The 18,588-nt window shown below is 39.6% G+C and overlaps 1 protein-coding gene across 2 annotated transcripts; it reads right to left on the reverse strand.

Annotated features, from left to right (window-relative positions):
• On the reverse strand, positions 1–10,713 carry ZFAND5 (zinc finger AN1-type containing 5). 2 transcript variants are annotated; one of them, XM_058165789.1, is made up of 6 exons: positions 10,545–10,713; positions 6,624–6,780; positions 6,290–6,401; positions 5,845–5,945; positions 1,815–1,940; positions 1–1,622 (listed from the first exon to the last, which is right to left on the reverse strand). In XM_058165789.1, exons 2-6 carry the CDS (start codon positions 6,772–6,774, stop codon positions 1,474–1,476), a joined length of 639 nt encoding a protein of 212 aa, XP_058021772.1. In that variant the 5' UTR covers positions 6,775–6,780; positions 10,545–10,713; the 3' UTR covers positions 1–1,473. The 2 variants fall into 2 exon arrangements, with proteins under 2 accessions (XP_058021772.1, XP_058021771.1); XM_058165788.1 differs by having other exon boundaries at positions 10,198–10,708.
• Between the last annotated feature and the right edge of the window lie 7,875 nt (positions 10,714–18,588).

The following is an 18,588-nucleotide window of genomic DNA, read 5'->3' on the forward strand; positions in this document are numbered from 1 at the left end:
TCCCTCTGTACATGATTTTATTATTTACATAATACAATATAGCATAGATGCTGGGTAGCATGATTATGTGCAATACATAAATATGAACTATCTGTACACATTTGCTTATCTAATAACTCAACTGAGAACAAAATTTAAAGCAAAGACCTGATGCTTTTAATGAAGAAAACTAAGACTGAACACTGCAATAGAAATCAGAAGTAGTGCCCTATGTATACACAACTATTTACAAATGAGAACAGGCATTACCACTATACTACTCTAAACTGTACTTGTTTATATAAAAAACACAAGTTTCATACATCACAAAAAACCCTTCCATTATAACACAGAAGTGATATTACCAGACAAGCATCAGTGAAGTATACTGCCTTTTCTAGAGTTGTTATTGTACAATGCTGTAGATAATGCAGCCCATGCAATACACCCAAGAACACTACAGTCCTACACCCAAATACTATTAAAATGATAAAAGCAGCCCCTCAGAGTGGTTCCAGGTACCACTTAAGTGTACAGCAGCCATATTGGGTATGATTTCTCCATGCAAAAGGGTGCAATCTCACTACATTTGGAAACTATAAAAAAATTAAAGGCTAACCTTCTTTTCAAACCAGAACACATTCAACTTAAGATGCATATGAAAAAATTAAAGGCTTGAATACATTTGCAAACTAGGTTCATCAGATGCAGGTGCTTATTTGAAAGAGCTGCTGTGGTTAACTTTTATCAAAAATGTAGCCTGTATTTTGTAAACTGAAATCAATTCTTGTTGCATTATGCTACACAATGTATTTAGCTACTTAAGAGTAAGAAGCAGACAAGTCTTCTGTTGTAGGCTAGTTCATAAAATTTTGAAAAAAGTTTCAAGAACTAGTTTTTAACAGTTGAACAATTTTTATCACTTCCAAAGATTACATCCTCTAGAAGGTAATCTTAAACTGCAGTTTAGGGCACCTGAACACCCATTTCCATTTAGAAACTGGCTCCTCTGCAGTTCAGCCTTAAAACAATGAAGTGTGGAAATTAAAGATGATTACAGTTAACTATGGTAAAAGTAGACTCATTTTTCTTGGTGTATCATTTAATCAAACAGGCACATTAGCACTATCCAAAGATGATATACCTCTATCAACAATCCCAAAAGGCAAATCTGCTGCAAACATGCAGATTTTATGCATCTGTTTGGCACATGTGAACTAGACAACTCTGTCCTTTGCGCATGTCTGTTTTCCAATGCAGGTCTTACTCTTTCATTCATTTGGGGGAGGGCATGTATACATTTTAAAGGGCTGTATCTATCCAATTCTGCCTGTAACACCCACAATATCCTAAAATATCAATCAATAAGACAAACTAAAGTAAAACTCTGGAGAACATCAAAGGAAAATGGCCATGCATCTGCTCTTTAATGTTTTCCTAGGATATTTTAAAATAAAAACAAAGGAAGTCAGTCTTTGCACCAAGTAGGTTAGTTTATATTCTCTGGATTTTTTCAGCCACAACAACTGGATTCTCTTTCCTGATTTTTGCTGCAGCTTCTGCTTTGTAATCATATGGGCAGTTGTGCTTGTCAGAATAACGATGAAGTCCACAAAACAGATTTCCACATCGGCAGTCAAATCCTGTGAAAACACAGAAATAGTACCTTGAAGTAAATTATGGTGAAGTCTTATAACTAAGGGATTATCTTTCTAAGCAATACATCTATCCTTATCCTCTAAGGATATTTTGTCTTCTTTGAAAGACGTTTAAATGTTTTCCAAATATATTCTTTGAAAGCAAGAAGCTGGACGAAACGAACTCTAATATCCTACCTGTAAGTCCAACCTTCTTTCTGCACATAAAACATCTGTTCTTCTTTGGTTTGGGCATTTCAGGTGTTTTCTCTTCATTCTGAGATGTACTAGGTTGAGTAACTGAAGGACTTGGTTGGGTAACCACTAAAAGAACAACAGAAATTGGTTAAATATACATTTCTGCTTTAATCTGAACTTTCATCTCCATCAGGTTTTCACATGCTCCATTTTATTAAATACGATATACAAAATATCCCTATTAAGTTTGATATTTGAACTTGAAATGAAAGTTTCCAGTGTTTCAGCACTTATCACTGACTTGCCTAGGTGCTTTGTCTGTGTTCAGAATAAGTTCTGGATCTGCTTGTGCAACTATTACGAATGCAAAAAGGTGCACATGCATTGAATGTACTATTATCTATGTAGTTGAATTTTTCTGGCTGTTTATTGTTGTGATTCTAATGCAATTACTGTTAAACTGTAAAAAAGGATTAAAACATCCACACTTAAACTGCTGTCGGTTACTATGAAGATTTGGGAATTGTTTTTCAATCTGGGATATTATGTCTAAAACACAATAAACTGCTTCCAACTCAAAGAATTAACCTGTAGAAAATAGCCAGATCACCCATGAACAGTCAGATCAGCATGATCCAGAAAAAAAACAGAATGCTTCTGAGTTCCTTGTACTCAGATATTAAGAACCATCCTCTTCAGCATTTTTTATTTGGGCAGTAGCAGGACAGCACCCTGAAACCAATACCCCATCTATCTTTGTCATATCAAGATACACTTGATTTGAAGCAGTGGAACATTGGCTGGAGTTGTTTCATGGACAATGTTAATATTGAAACAATTATTTTCATAAGAATTATTTGGTGAAAAACATGCTTGAAGATATTGGGTGTACAACCAGTCTTAAGTTATTTTTCTCCTCTTTCCCATTTATCTTTTTTTAAACTATCTTGAGGAATATTTATATAAAGAGTTGTTTTAATACTTTGGACAATTTGAAACAATTTTGTAATAAATGAACACAACTAATTTGGAAATTGAAGAACTTTTTCCAACACTGAGCTTTATCAAAGGAACCAATAATTAGAACTAAGGTATTTGGTGGCAATGGATTCAGAGTTCTGCAGTCTAGCAATACATGTTGGAGATAAGAGAACAGGTGTGGAGAATCCTTCAAATATCGTTTAACTCTAACTTCTATCAACCCCAATCAGCACATTCAATAATGGAGGGAAAGGGGACTATGATCTTCTATTATTTGGTAAGCTAACATTTTCCTGGTTCTCACACAAGACAGTAATATTTATGAGTTATTACAGCATTTTAATTTCTACTTATGCCACCTTTTTAGAAAAACATTTTTTACTGAAAGTAAATGCTTTGAAGTAGTTTTCTTTCCTCTATCACTGTTTCACATAGCAGCTACAACAGCTTACACTTGCTCAGACTAAACAGGAAGGCACCTGAAAATGTGTATGTATGTTAGAGATGTTGCTATACAGAGCTAGGATGAGTGCAGGCCTATAATCAATTGTATGGATAAACTGGAAGTAAAAACTAGAGATTCCTCTGCCACTTTCCAGAGATTATCTCCTTCACTTATGGTATTTCCTACATAACAGAAAGTTTATTTTATTGAGCTAATTGAAATATGCATTAAACATCTACAGGGTGACACATACCGATATAATTTATATGTTGAATCATGTTGAATGGAGAACAGCCATTGTGCTGCCAGTGTAATCATTTTTAACGATGTAATAATGTTTTACACATAATTGTATAAAGTCATGTCAAATCATTCTAAAATTTTGAGCTGAGACAGGATTGGATATTAAAAAATTTATTTCCTTTTTAAGAAAGGCTGCAAGATGAATAATGTTGTTTATCAATAGGTATACATGTGAGCTGCTTTTTACCTCAAAGCTACTTTGTCTCATAAGGTAAAGGTAAAGGTTCCCCTTGCACATACGTGCTAGTCGTTGCCGACTCTAGGGGGCGGTGCTCATCTCCGTTTCAAAGCCGAAGAGCCAGCGCTGTCCGAAGACATCTCCATAGTCATGTGGCCGGCATGACTCAATGCCAAAGGCGCACGGAACGCTGTTACCTTCCCACCAAAGGTGGTCCCTATTTTTTCTACTTGCATTTTTACGTGCTTTCGAAACTGCTAGGTTGGCAGAAGCTGGGACAAGTAAAGGGAGCTCACCCCGTTACACAGCAGCACTAGGGATTCGAACCGCTGAGCTGCTGACCTTTCGATCAACAAGCTCAACGTCCTAGCCCCTGAGCCACCGCGTCCCTTTTTATCATATCCAACTCAAATTCACCCTTAAGGAAGTGCACTAAGGATAACACTATTGGGAAAACTCTTTAGATGTTTCAATTATTAAATATGTAAGAATAAAATATTGCAGAAAAATATGACTCAACTAGCACAAATGGTGCTAAGAAATCATGAGAATTATAATTCAAAGTATTGGAAGAGTACAAAGTTCAAATGAAAAAAATAAGTATGTCCACATTAACCATCTGTTTAATATTAATGAATATAAACAATGTGGTTAAGTTATATCAATACATAATTCATGAAAAACATCTAATGTGCAATCAACTTCAGTTGGTATGTAAGTTATAATCTATGGAGGAGAAATGTGTTGTGGCTTAGAACATGGTGTGTGCGCAAATTTTAATTAACCTTTGTTTATAGCTATAAAGTGAGTTAATTAAATTTATATATAACTTGGTTGCTCATAAAACTGTTTGATATATATCTAAAATAGATTGTTTAGGCCGTAAGTAACACTATTGTTAAGTGAATCTCGCTTCCCCATTGACTTTGCTCGTAAGAAAGTTGCAAACCCCAGGAAACTGCAACTGTCATAAATATGAGTCAGTTGTGACTTATGCATGTTAAAAATGGTCATAAATCATTTTTTTTCAGTGCCAGTGTAACATCGAACAGTCACTAAATGAACTGCTTTAAGTCAAGGACTACTTGCATAGACTGTTGCCTATACTGAGATACACCTATCTTTTTATTTAGTTGTTTCTCCTTCTACCATATCTAATATTATGTGAAACTTTCCCATATTATAAGATTCTTTCAAAACGCTATTTAAGCAGTCAAGGAATTTCTTCCCATTACTGAATTTCTAGCAAAACCATGAAGTTATTGCAATACTTTCCCTTTAAGCTATATTCAATTTAATACATTTTAAAAAGGGGGGTTTGCACCATACACTAAATAAAACATTTACTGCAGAGTTTACTCTAAAAATACTATTTATCATGATGATACAGAAAAATTATTAAAATGAGCTTTGATAAAAACATTTGATGACCCACTTAAAAAACTGATTAAAGAGCAGAGTATGGATATGAAAATGAATGAATACATATGTATGATTGAATGTAAATTTGCTGATATTACAAATGAACTTTTGGAACTTTGTAAATTTGTAATGTAACCATAGCAGAAGATGTATTCAGTTCTAAAACACAGTAAGCATTTTGCATGGGGTTTTTGGTTTATTTTGACTACTGAATTTATTAGCTGTTGATCTGACTAGCATATTAAGAATTTTTATAGGAAAAAAATTCAATGATTTAAGAGTAACATTTTGGTAGTTTCCTGCGTGCTTTTTTCCTTAAATATATAAGGTAAAAATAAAGTTTTATTTGAACTGAGTTGACCCTGTGACAATATATTCTTCTTGGTAATTATTTCAAAGTGGTTTGCCACTTTCATCTTCCAATAAACCCACTCCCCCATACCCACCCCTTTGGACTTCATACTTTAGGCTACAACCATGGGATTTCCTGGTGCCTCTCATCCAAATACTAACCAGGTCCTACCTTGCTTAGCTTTCTGAGATCCACCACAGTTGGCTAGATTGCTGCCTCATAGGTGGGCTAACTGTGTAAGAAGTGTTCAAATATCAAATATTATCGTTTTCTTCCTTGATTATAGATGTTTAAATGTGCCAGGTCCCACTGTACTAACTGCACTCAAGTCACTTTTAAAGAGGCATACCTGGCTCTGTTGTCTCTGTTTTCGGAATTATTTTCTCCTCTCTTGAAATGCTCATTTCTGTCATTTGCTGTGTTACAGGCAAGGCGGCAGCAGGCACATTTCTGCTTGCATTCAGTAAAATGAAAGCAATTTGTTAGTGCTATTACGAAGACTAGAATTTTTTATAAAGCTAAGATTTTTAACAACTTCAGCTCTTTTTGGTAATTGAATTATTGAACCCACTGATAATAAATTCTGATAACAAATTATTAACAACTGACTTTAAAATCTATTCTTATAGTCATCCAAGATATTATTATAAATGTTTCATCATTATAATACTCAGATTAACTGCAAAAATAGACTAAGTATTACCTCTATTAATTACGTATAGCAGAATCTAATGCAATTGTAAAACAAAAATATTTTAAGTAATTTCAAGCTCAATTTAACATCTTTGTTTTACCTTGATTTCTCTGATGTGCTGCCAGCAGCACCTTCACAGTTGTTTAAACTAGTATCTGCTCTCTGTATAGATGTAGAATCTGAGGTAGGGTTATTGGAACCACCTGATGTTCCTGGGTAGTAAAACATATAAATATAACAAATACATTAGAATGTTTAAGCAAATAAAAATGGCTGTTATTAAATGCTTCCAGGTCTTTCTAACTATGAATGAATCCAGATTTAAGAAAAACATTTCAAAGTTTGGAAAGGCATGGTGTAATATTAATTCCAACTATTTTTGATATGTACTGTATTGACATCTAGTATTTCATTTTTGTTGCTCCAAAACATACCCATTGGACTGATTCGGCCACTATTTTGCTGTCTCTGAAGATGTTCTTTATAGCAGACGGAACACATTCCATTAGTTCTAGGATTCCCATAAAATCCACATCCTGTGCTACACAGCATGGGTCCTGGGGTCTGGTTGGTTTCCTGAGCCATCTTGTGCTGTAAACAGAGCAAAAAGATACCTAATTAGGAGCTGCTATACATTCATAATTCACATAGAATTGCTATTACAAATGCTAGTATGGCACAATTAGCCTTTTGCATAAATTTAGAATGTATATCATCATGAAATGGCAGATCATCATAAATAAGGAAGGGACAGGACTGGTGAAAATGTATATAGTTGAAAACTGTAAGCTGTGAAAAAGAAACAATCTTCATCTTATCTGTCCAAAAGCAGGTGGATGGAGAAATTAATAGGTACTCTCAATTGTTAAAGATGTGAGTTCAGCTAAAAGAAAATAAGCTGCTTGTCATTTGATTCCTTTCAGCCTAAAGCCATTCCCAGTTCAACCCTCACCCAAGAGATTCTTTTTCTATAAAGAATGCTGCTTGCATCCTAAAAAACCAAAAATAAGTGGAATGTGCAAGTGCATATGGCTTACCCATATGGCATAATCACCCAAATGTGCCTCTAACTGCATATTCCACTGACAATTATGTTGTTTACTGAAGTTCAAAGTTCCTGAGCTACTAAATAGACTTCAGATTGCTTTTATATATGTTTATGTTGGATTGGGAAGGAAGATTGGAGTTTATTATGATGCACAACCCTGCTTTTAGCATAAGCATTGCATCAACAAAAACACTGCCACAATCCCATGAACAAACCAAAATGTTTTGCAAGACTAATATTGTTTATTAATATTCCTGTATCACTTATGGATAGGGAATTTGAGCTATATTATAAGACCTGGAAGGCTATTATTATATGTGTATATAGGTATGAAGTTTGCTTTTTTATAGCTATTTTCACCATTGGAAATTCAAAACAAAACTTGACAGGATAGTTATATTTATCCTTTTCCCAAGTAACTAAAAAGGTGAAGACATCTCAGAATATCAATATATATATATTTTAAAATATATGTTTGAAAAAAGTGGAAGAAAATATCTATTAGCCTTCCAAAGTAGATTTACTTCTTTACCAATAGATTTCCAACCACCATTAAAACATTCAGGTTGTAGTTTTAAACAATGCATAAAACTGTCTACTTACAAAATGTAATCTGCTTTGTAAATCAGATCTAAAATTGACAATTTAAATAAGGCACAGTAGATATCAAGTAACTTAATACCAGCCTATTCAATCCAATATATTTAGTAGTGCATCTTTTTAAAAACATAGCCTCTTTCCATTTAATGCTATTTCAGTTCAAATTGTCCAAAAAGCAACAGGACAAATATTAAAAAAAAATGGTTTATTAAAAAAAATAAAAATTGAAAACTGATGCTAAATGAAATACAGTTTTGATTTTCAGATAGCTTCCAAGTGGCACTTGGCATGAAATTTATAATCTCATGTTACTGAATATGCTTTATACCTTTAGTCTAACTAGAATGCTGGTTTCTATTACCACCTCATGTGTGTCCTCTAGCTTTAGTTTTTCCTCAGAAGCTAAGGTCACATGGGGGAGCGCATTAGCTTCCGCTTGTCACAAGGCTGCAATGTGACAAGCTGAGCTAGAAGCTCAGATAAAACCCTGTCAACAGGGGCCTCTGAAATCAGCTTCTATTTTTATCTCAAAAGCTGCCTAGTTCCAGTACAGCTCACAAAATTAAAACAGCAAAATATGTATTCACGTTAAATATTTTTTTTTAAAAAAAACTCAATTCTAGGGCAATTCATAATAGTGTTAAAGAAAAAAATGGACAAGGCCAACAATTAGAGAATTTGTCAAACTAGTTTAGTTACAGTAGTATAAGCAATTGTACTACCACCCCTACATACATGGGCTGCAAAAATCAGATGGTTGCTTTATTTTATTTTTTTAATAAAAGTTTGGTTCCTGCTGTCCAACTAAAGGTGACACATTGTAAAATCAACATGCTCTTTGTTCAACCTAACTTTCAATTATCAACAAGCACTCCATCAATACTTGTTCTAAAACTCCAGGGCGCAGAGTGGGATAGTAGTATGAAATGAAGAGTTGTATATTCCATGTTTAAAAATTCAATAAAATAATGACTTAAAAAGTTACTCCTTATCACAAGGAAGAAGTCACAGAATGAACTCAGCAGCCCTCCCTAGATTGCTTAACCCTGAAAAACATGAAACTTCTTAGGTAAAGAAAGGAAAAACCGTGATTACTAATTTAGTATTACACCCACAGAAATTGCATCACTTATGACACGCAACTGCTCGGCTCGTCTACAGGCATTTAACTTTACAAAGCAACAAAGCGCTTTGGGGAGGTTCAACTTGGAGGCCCTGGAAAGAAGGGCGCCTCCAAGCAAATCCTGAAGCTTTTTTTGCGCGGAGGGGACGAGAGACCCAGAGGACCAGAAAGCAAGGAGCCAGGGATTTTTTTCGTAGTGGCACAATGGATACCGGCCAAGTCGGAGGAAACAAAGGAGAAGCCGCTGCCAGTAATTCAGCGCTTCGAGGGGCGGCGGGGAGGGGGAGGGAGAGAGACAGGCAGCGGATAAAAGGAAAGCGGAGCCGCTCTCGGGCGCCAAGAACTCCGGGGCGCCAAACGCGCCGACCAAAAAAAAAAAAAGAGATGGGAGAAAATGGCAGGCGACGATGACGGTCAGGGCGGACTCTCCTGGTTGAGCTACCGGGAGGGGATGGGCAACAAAGCTGGGAAGAGGCAGGGGCCTCGCCGTTTCCCCCCCCCCCCGTCCCTCCCTCCCTCCCTCCCCCGAAGCCACATCCACCCAGCTGACAAACACATACCGAGGCCTGAGGGGCCTCGTGAAAGAAAACCACTGAGTCATGGCAAGGCCGAGCCAGCCCGGGGAAAACCAAGCGGTCGTCCTCCCGCGCTCCGGGGCAACGCGCACCAACGATTTCCCCACCTCACCCCACGGTTCCCAAAGGCCGTTTCGGCCCGGAGGAAAAAGGGAGGGCAGTTGGGGGGGGGCGAAGAAGAAGAAAGGCGGGAAGGGAAAAAGAGGAGGAAAGGCTTCGCTCCCACTCGGCGCCGGCAAGCCGAGGAAGCCCATTGTCTCCCTTCCAGTTTCTTTGTTTCCCCTTCCGCCGCTTCTCCTCTTCCCTTTCAGCGACTTTGCCCTCCCGCCTCCTCGCCACCCGACACCAAGCGACGGGCAGAGGAGAAAGAAAGAGCATCCATATTTTTCTCAGTTTCACTCGCTCCCCCCCCCACCGCAAGCCACGCAAACAAGCGGCCCTTTTGTCCTCCTCCCTTTTGCCCCGCCGTCCTCCTCGGCCAAACAAAGCGAAAAGCCAGCCCCCCCCCCCGCTTCCTCAGTTTTCGCGGCTCACAACACGGAAGGCGAGACCCCCCCCCCGCTCCTCTGTGGAGACGAGACGGAGAACGACGCCCCCTTCTTATCTCCCACCATTCCTCCCCCCACCCGCCCGGCACCTGGAACGAAAGGCCGCTCACTCACCGTCGCTCGGTGTCCCAGACACTTCAACTTGCACGGGAAGAGCCGAAAGAGGGACGGGGAGACGCCGCCGCTGTTTGGGGCTTTAGCGGGAAGAGGGTCCCCGGAGCTGCAGCAGCAGCAACCGCCGCTGCTGCCGCCGCTTCTTTCCTTTGTTCCAAGAAGAGGCGGAGGAGGAGGAGGCGGAGGAGGAGTTGCTGGTGCCGCTGCGCGGAGCTAGACACGGCGAGCGAGGGAGGGAGGGAAGGAAGGAAGGGGGGGCCGAAGATGGTTCCTCGTCGTCGCGCGCTGGTGATAATGGCGGCGCTAAAGCCGCCGCTGCCGCCGGGCCTTGATGAAAGCGTACCCACCTTCCCGCGCGCACAAACCGTCCCTCGAGCGTGGAGGAAGAAAGCGCGCGCGCGCGGGCAGCCCCGGTAGCTCCGGGTGAAGAAAAAGTAGGCGGCCGCCGGACTCTTAATGTGCTGACTGGCGCGGGCGCGCTGGCTGTGCCCTGATGGGAGTCGCTCACGGTGGGCGAGGGGGAGGAGCAGAAAGGAGGAAGGGCGGCCTTATACGTCATCATTCCAACCCCTCCCTCGCTCTTCCCCTCCCCCTCGCCTTCCTCTCCCCTCCCTCCCGCGCACATTGGGGAAAGAAGAAGAAAAAAAAAGCGGTTAGCCAAAGGGGGGCTGGAGACGTGTACACGAGCGACGGCGCAAGCGCCCCCTCATAGTTCACAGTCAGTGTCAACGTCACCGTCATTCTCCTTTCCACGCCCCCCTCGCTCGCTGAAGCGCGGCCAAGCGAGAGGAGGCGGAGAGGTTGGGAAGGGTGGAGGGGGGGGGCGGCGGCCGGTTGGGCTCGGATCTGAGAAAACACGCCGAGAGGGGAGGGATTAAAAGCTGATCCTTTAGGAGTGTTGCTCGCTTTTAACCTGGGGTTACGACGTAAGCGGGTCATTACTTCTCGTTTCGAACGCGCTCGGAAATCAAAAGACAAAAGGTTGGCTTGTGCGTATCAAAGCCGGACATGTTGCATGTTCCCCTAAGCGCTTATTGGGAAATAGAACCACAAAGGAAAATGAGGAAAGCCTTCAAATTGTAAACCTATCCGGCCTAATTCTTGGATTTTCTTTAGGTGATTTCTGGCCTGGTGAAGAAATCTGAATTGCTCAAAACCATGCACATTTTAAATCTCATTTTTAAAAAATGGTCCTAATAAAGATACGGCTAAGCCATAGATTGTTTGTATGTGGGTTGTTTTGGTTTCAGTGCCCAATATAGTTATGGTCACTTCCATTGATCTAATAGTTTATGAACTATCCTATAGATCAGCAATTAGTTTAAACTCTTATTTTAGGTTAATGTATTTAAATCTTGTGAAGCGTTTAGAGTTCTGTTAACACAAAATTGTTCTCTCATGTTTACAGGTTAAAAAAGGAATAAGAAAGAATTGGGAAACAAAACTTAGTTTATAATTAAGAGAGAGTAGTGCATAAGAATTAAGTCACCAGATTAGAAATCAGGAGACTGAGTTATAGTCTCTGTTTAGGCATGGAAGTTGGATGGGTGGCTTTCATGAGTTTCAACTTTTGTAACATCTAAATGGTTTGTGTGCTCCCCTCCCCCCATGGAGGTTTGGCTATATCCACAGGACTGTTACTATGAAATAATCCAGGAAGTATGCTTGTGTAACAGCACTGTTTAGCTTGATGGTTTCTCATCAGGCAGAATGAATGCCTTTTTCCTCCTAAACATTGTTGGAGAAAGAGAACATACTAGTAAATCGATGAATTCTTAACATATCTGAGTCCCCCGGGAGATAGGGCGGTATATAAATATGATTAAATAAATAAATAAATATCTTGGTTGTTTCTGTTCTGTATTACTTTAGAGTAATGAATGGATTAGTATAAATTACTAGAAACATTTCCATTTTGCAAATTTTTGTGTGAGGGGTGCTAGTACTGTATTTGTGAGAAATATGTGAAATGGTTCATCCTGAATATGTACCACATGACAATGAAAATGATTATCTTTACCCCAAAAGAAGCCTCATGGGTCTTAATAAATCATTTCATTTCTGGCTTTTATGATTGGCTAGAAGCTTTGACTTTTATCCAAGTTGGCTGAAAGCAGTGATCATTATCACATGACACAGCTCCTTTTTAAAGCAAGACCTTTTTCTCAAATAGGGGCAAGTTGAAAGTAGTGCCAAGGTTATTTTGCAGTCTCAAATTAATCCCAATTTTTTCAGTGTGTTGGCCTCCCCAGTATTGCAATGAATATGTGGTCCGACAAATCCTACAGTCTTTAAGGTAAATAAGCTTGTACCATTAAGATATAAACGTGGCTCTTTCACTCACACATTTGGCATTTTTATAGAATGGGGCACCCTTCGATAAGAAAATCATTTCCAGAGGATAGGCCAGCTGAAGTCACTACAAATGAGAACTGTTCTGTAGTGTCCGTGTTCAGATTGAATAATTGGTGAAACCTAGAAATCTAAAGATTTGGGATTTAAAAATGTCACCAAATGACTAAAAAGTGCTCTTATATAGTTAAGATTGCTGTCCTCTCTCTGAGTTTGTGCTCCACTCATTTTGTCCTGAAAACATATTTCAGACCTGAAATCCGTAACTGTAGTTTGTTATATGTTTACACAAAGATCACATTTAGCTAAATATTATTTCTCAGTAAATAGACAAGCTATGGCTATATTTGCCTTTCATTATTATTCATCTTTACATAATTCTCTAAGGTTTCTTTAACATTCTACATATCGGAATCACTGCTATCAAAAATTCATAATCTATAATTTTGAGCCTTTTATGTTATAGTACTCTAGTAAAGATAAGGAATGCTGGGAACAGTGCAAATGATGCAAATAAATGTTCACAGGCCATTGTATTTTCATTCATTCAGAATTCAAAGAGCATGGAATATGTTTTACTGCCATCAGTGAGAATGACATAAGCAACGAAATAAATACTACAAGTCAGTGTTGCAGCACTATTTCCTGTCTAGATTATAGCTTTGTTTCTTCCTAAAATCTCATCAATGGGATTATAGTTAGATAAACCATTTGCCTTTCACATTGGCTAGATGTTACAAAATTCCTCAAGCTGTCAATTTATCTTTTGTTGCTTGTTTCCTTCATTGCAATTATTTCTGCTATCAAAAAGAAATGTTGCCTTGCTGTTTAAATATAACCTGGAATTGGTGAAGCTATAGCTTTTTTTTTAAATTTTGTAAGTCAGCTTTTTTCATAAGCTTATTTTATGGGCTTCAACCATAAGGAAAACATTGATCTACCTAGTTATTCTAATATTTAAAATCAACATGTACATTGGTTGGAGTACATGTGTAACCACTACTGTAGGTCACCTGTAGTTATGAGTTCTGCTCATGAGCTGAAAAAGGCATGTTTCTAAGACTGAACTTTCTAAAACTATTCCTAGAACTTTGGAAAATACCTTGCACTTATTACAGTAATTAACTACAGGTAGTCCTTGATTTACAACCACAATTGAACCCCAAATGCTGTTGCCAAATCTACTGACTTTGCTTGTCAAAAGTTCACAAAAGATGATCACATGACCCTGGGACACTTCAACCCTCATAAATATGAGCCAGTTGCCAAGCATCCAAATTTTGATCACGTAATCATGGGGATGCTACATTTTTCATAAACGTGAAAAATGATCATAAATCACATTTTTCAGTGCCATTGTTACTTCGAACAGTCACTAAACAAATGATTTAAGTTGAGGAAACCTGTATTGCTGTCCAAATTTTATAGGAAGGAGCTTACTTTATTTACTTACCTAATCAACCAATCCCTTCATATTCTATAAGGGTGTAGCAGGTAGGGAAATTTTACTTAAGCTCTCTCTTGATCATTGCCTCTTATTGAGATTTCTTTGTTCTTCTTATCTACCATCTTGAAAGCTTCATTATATAATTTTATGACTTCTGTATCATTTTGAGCTTTATCCTTGTACAAGAAAAAAGCAGCTTGAATAGAAGACTCGTTAACAAGGGATACAGTACTAAAAGGACATTTGTTTCAGATGCTGTTGTTAGAAGCTTCAATTTACAGAGCTGGAGGATCTAATTTTAAAATTCATTTTAAGCTGAAGATCTCTGTTCAGAGTTGTATTAAATTTATTTATGGGGCGTGTAGGCTGCTTCAATTAACTGTCTTTAAAGTGGCACATAACTTCAAATCTGTAACTAATGGTAAAACAAATACATAAAGATTATAGAGTTCATTGTATTTATTTATATTCTTTCACAAAGAGGGGAAAGGAGGTTTCCATTGGTTTTAGCAGGCTAAGGATGGGAAGTACTTCATCCATCTGGCCCTCCTTGATCTATTTGTGGCCTTTGATACTATGAATCATGATAATCTTCTGGTCTGCTTAGGGTAGGGATGTCAAACTCAAGGCCCACGGGCCAGATCTGGTCCGCAGGGTGCTTAGATCTGGCCTGAGGGGCTTCCCTGGAAACAGCAAAGGACTGGCCTGCAGTGCCTCTGCCAGCAAAAATGGAGTTCAGGAGGGCCATGTGCAGGCCCCTGGGCCCTGTTTTCAGCCACGACAGCCTCTTGCAGCCCACTGCTGGTGAAAATGGAGCTGGGTGGGCGGGCCCAGGGGGCTGCAGGAGACTGTCGTGACTGAAAATGGGGCCTGGGTGGCTGCACAAGGCCCTCCAGGGCTCAATTTTTGCTGGCAGAGGGCTAGCAAAACAACCTAAAAACAAAACAAAAGGAGAAATGTTTCCCCTTTTGCATTTGAGCATGCAAGAAGGGACAGGAAAGGAGAAAGGGAAAGAGGAAAGACAAAGAAAAAGAAGGAAAGATGGGAAGAGAGCAAGGAAGGAAAAATAAGGAAAGGGGAAGGAAGAAAGAATGAAGAGGAAAGGAAAAAGAGAAGGGAAGGGAAGGAAGGAGATAATGAGAGTGAGGGAGGGCCAGAGGGAAGTCCTACCTTAGCACTTGGCCACCAAAGATGGCCTCGACAGAAGTGATGTCGAACTGTCCACGGCCACACACCCCACGCCCCCAAACCCAACTTTGATGCGGCCCTCAATGAAATTGAGTTTGACACCCCTGGCTTAGGGAATTCAAGGTGGAAGCACCATGTTAGTGTGTTGCTCCTTTCCTTGGGGGTAGCTTTAGTGGTTGGGGGAAAGATGGTACCCACACTCCCGGCTTTATGGAGTGCTTCAAGACTCTGCTCTTTTGCCACTCCTGTTTAATATCTCATGGAGCCCCTGGCTGAGATCAGGGAGTTCGCCAAGGTCTTTTTCTTTCCTACAGCTTTTGGAAACTGCACTGGTCCAGAATGCAGTGATGTGGACAGGTGTTAATATTTCTTGTTACATTCATATAACACTGTACCGTGAGCGCCCTCCATTCTAGTAGTTTTCTAGGTGTGATTCAAGAATGCTGCTTTTTACTTATAAATCCTATACGCCTTAGAGCAGATGTGGGCACTTTATGACCCTCCGGGCTACACCTGGTCCTTTGCCTGTCCCTGTCTAGCGCACATGGATTTCTTTTATTTTGAAGGTGACTATTTTCTTCCCCCAATTTACAATGTTTACGAGTGCCTGCCTATGCACCCGCATAGCCCTATTGGTTCGACCCTCCACAATATTCCCAGTTTTTCATGTGGCCCCTTGGGAAAATTAATTGCCCACCCCTGGCTTAGAGGTAGGCTACACTTTTCTAGCCTGTGTATATTCAGTCTATTGTTTCTGTTTGGCTTATCAAATCTACAAGAGCAGGCATGCCCTGGGCTCCCTCCGTTAACATCTGACGATTTTTTTAAAACTCTGGAATTGCACTTTCTCTGTGGCAGTGCCTGCCCTATGGAACAGTTCCCATAACCAAGAACTGAATGGCCCTAATTTTGTTAGCCTTTTGTTTTCATAAATGTTGGCCCAGGAGGTTAGGTGGTGAGATCCATTGTAGATCTGGTTTTTCTGATTGAAACCTTTTGTTTACCTTTGGCATCATGGGTGGTGGTTGTAGCCATTGTTTTAATCTTGTACACCAAGGATCCCCAACTCCTGGGCTGTAGCCCAGTGCCGGGGTGCAACCTGTTGGGAACCAGAGTGCGGAAAAGGCTGGTGAGCGTAACATGCACACATACAGCCACATTTGCAGAAGTGGCAGGTTAGCACATGCACACTCAAAGCTGTATTTGCACAAGCAGGTGAGTGTACTTGTGCAGGAAACGATCCCCTCTCATCCTCTGCTGCTACTGCTGGTGCCACCAGGCTGCAGAGCTAGAAAGATGGGCACTGCTGTTTTACACTACCCAGAGCCATTGTTTTGTGATGGGCAACTATATACATTAATTAAATAAAATTAATACCTAACCTAATTTTGATTATTACTCATCTATTATTATTTTTTAGTTTTTCAGTATTTCAATGTAGCTCATATTGCATAATCTCAGCTGAAAACCTACTCTCAGGATTGTTTAATGCAATTGTTTATATATTATATATGTGTGAAAATCTGCCATTGTTCAGGAAATCTATAGAATGTGACATTTTTAGGCAGAGTATGAAATGCCTATGTTATTTTAATATGCTATATACCGTTGGCACTAAGTGCCGAAATGGGAGCACGTGTGGGGGAGCACCAGAAACCGGAAGAGCAGCTCCCTGGCGCGCATGCGCAGGAGTACCGGAAACCAGAAGCTTAGCTTCCCAGTGTGCACATGCACACCAGGGAGCTGCTCTTCCGGTTTCCAATGCTCCCATGCGCACGAAGACCAGCTGGTTGGTACACACTGGAACGGAACCTGGAAGAGCAACGGGCAATGTCTGGTGTGCTGTATTTTTTTTTTTATTTGCATTTATATCCCGCCCTTCTCCGAAGACTCAGGGCGGCTTACACTATGTTAGCAATAGTCTTCATCCTATTTGTATATTTATATACAAAGTCAACTTATTGCCCCCAACAATCTGGGTCCTCATTTTACCTATCTTATAAAGGATGGAAGGCTGAGTCAACCTTGGGCCTGGTGGGACTAGAACCTGCAGTAATTGCAGGCAGCTGTGTTAATAACAGACTGTCTTACCAGTCTGAGCCACAGAGGTAGAAATGGCTCTGCATGCCACTTCCAGCACATAAGTTCACCATCACTGCTATATACCTTCCCTAGGCTTTGTATATAATACCTAGGCATTATGCAGAATGACAAGAACTATTTAGGCAAAGTATGAAAAGAGTCATGAAAAGGGTTAGAGTTACAGTTAGGGTTAGACATATATTGAAAATGAAAGAAGAAAGGCAAGATAAAGTATAGGACTTTATCCTATACCTATTTTGAAACAAAAAAAAAAAAAAGAGAAAAAGGACCAGTATTGACCTACTTGTTGCAACAAGGAAGACTAGAGTGCTATTTTGCCAGTTTGGTTTTTTGGCATTGCATTGATTGCCAAGGAAATGTGTGAAATATTAAGCTTTTCATGCTGCGTTGTCCCATTTTTGGTATTTTATAGATTTCCTAGGCATTCTATAAAATGGCTAATTTCACACATCGATGGTAACCTATACAATGGTATAATAGTTCCTTCTAAATTGTCTGTACTGTATTCTTTTACTTGTTGATGCAAAGCTGTTTCTGATCTAAAACGATGGAGAAAAGTTGATAGGGAAATGTTATGTGGTTCTGTGTTTCTCAACCTTGTCCACTTTAAGATGGCTGGATTTCAACTCCCAGAATTCCCTAGCCAGCAAGGGAAATCCACCCATCTCAAAGTGGACAAGGTTGACAAACACTGAGGTAGCCAATTAGATGCTTGTGCCTGTTTCATGTATTAAATAGATACATAAACAGTTCCAGGGATCACCGAGATAGCTGAAACTAATACTGATAATCTGCATTTACAAGGCATATTTTAAGTATTTTGAGTGCTTCGTGTTCATTATCACAGTGTAATGTCAGTGTACCCACAGAGTTGCCCAACTTGACCCAGAGAGCCAAGATTAGGCTGCTGAAGAACATTGATTTAAAAGAAAGAATTCAATTTGCAATCTCAGGAGGAAGAATGGAATAAATAGTGATTCTTTTTAATTGCTGGGAGGGAGGAACAGGGCAGACGCAGAACTGCTTTCCAGCCCATTTTGAGACACATCTTTAACTAAGTGAGGGTATACTTTGATTTCTTACAGTAGCATTTTCTTTGTCTGACCAATTTCAGTCCTCATGGTCTTGAGCATTTTGGGGGAAAGGTTTCTCCACAGGGGCTCTCTGTAGATTTTCTACATTTTGTACAATTTACGGTACTCAGAGAAAGTCTTTTAGACAGTTCACCTTCAGCACTTTTATATGGGAAATTCAGTGAAGTCCCTGTAGCATGCCAAAACTATCTCTGCACTTTTGGCATA

This window comes from Ahaetulla prasina, chromosome 2 (genome assembly GCF_028640845.1).
Source record: "Ahaetulla prasina isolate Xishuangbanna chromosome 2, ASM2864084v1, whole genome shotgun sequence".
Lineage (NCBI taxonomy): Eukaryota > Metazoa > Chordata > Lepidosauria > Squamata > Colubridae > Ahaetulla > Ahaetulla prasina.

Bases quoted from the DNA above. Each gene is read 5' to 3' on its own strand.
- ZFAND5 (XM_058165789.1), bottom strand. From the start codon at position 6,774: ATGGCTCAGGAAACCAACCAGACCCCAGGACCCATGCTGTGTAGCACA. The intron at 5,946-6,289 runs GTAAAACAAAGA...GAATGCAAGCAG, and splicing joins AGCACATCAGAGAAATCAAG to AAATGTGCCTGCTGCCGCCT. The intron at 1,941-5,844 runs GTATGCCTCTTT...TTGTTCTTTTAG, and splicing joins AACAGAGACAACAGAGCCAG to TGGTTACCCAACCAAGTCCT.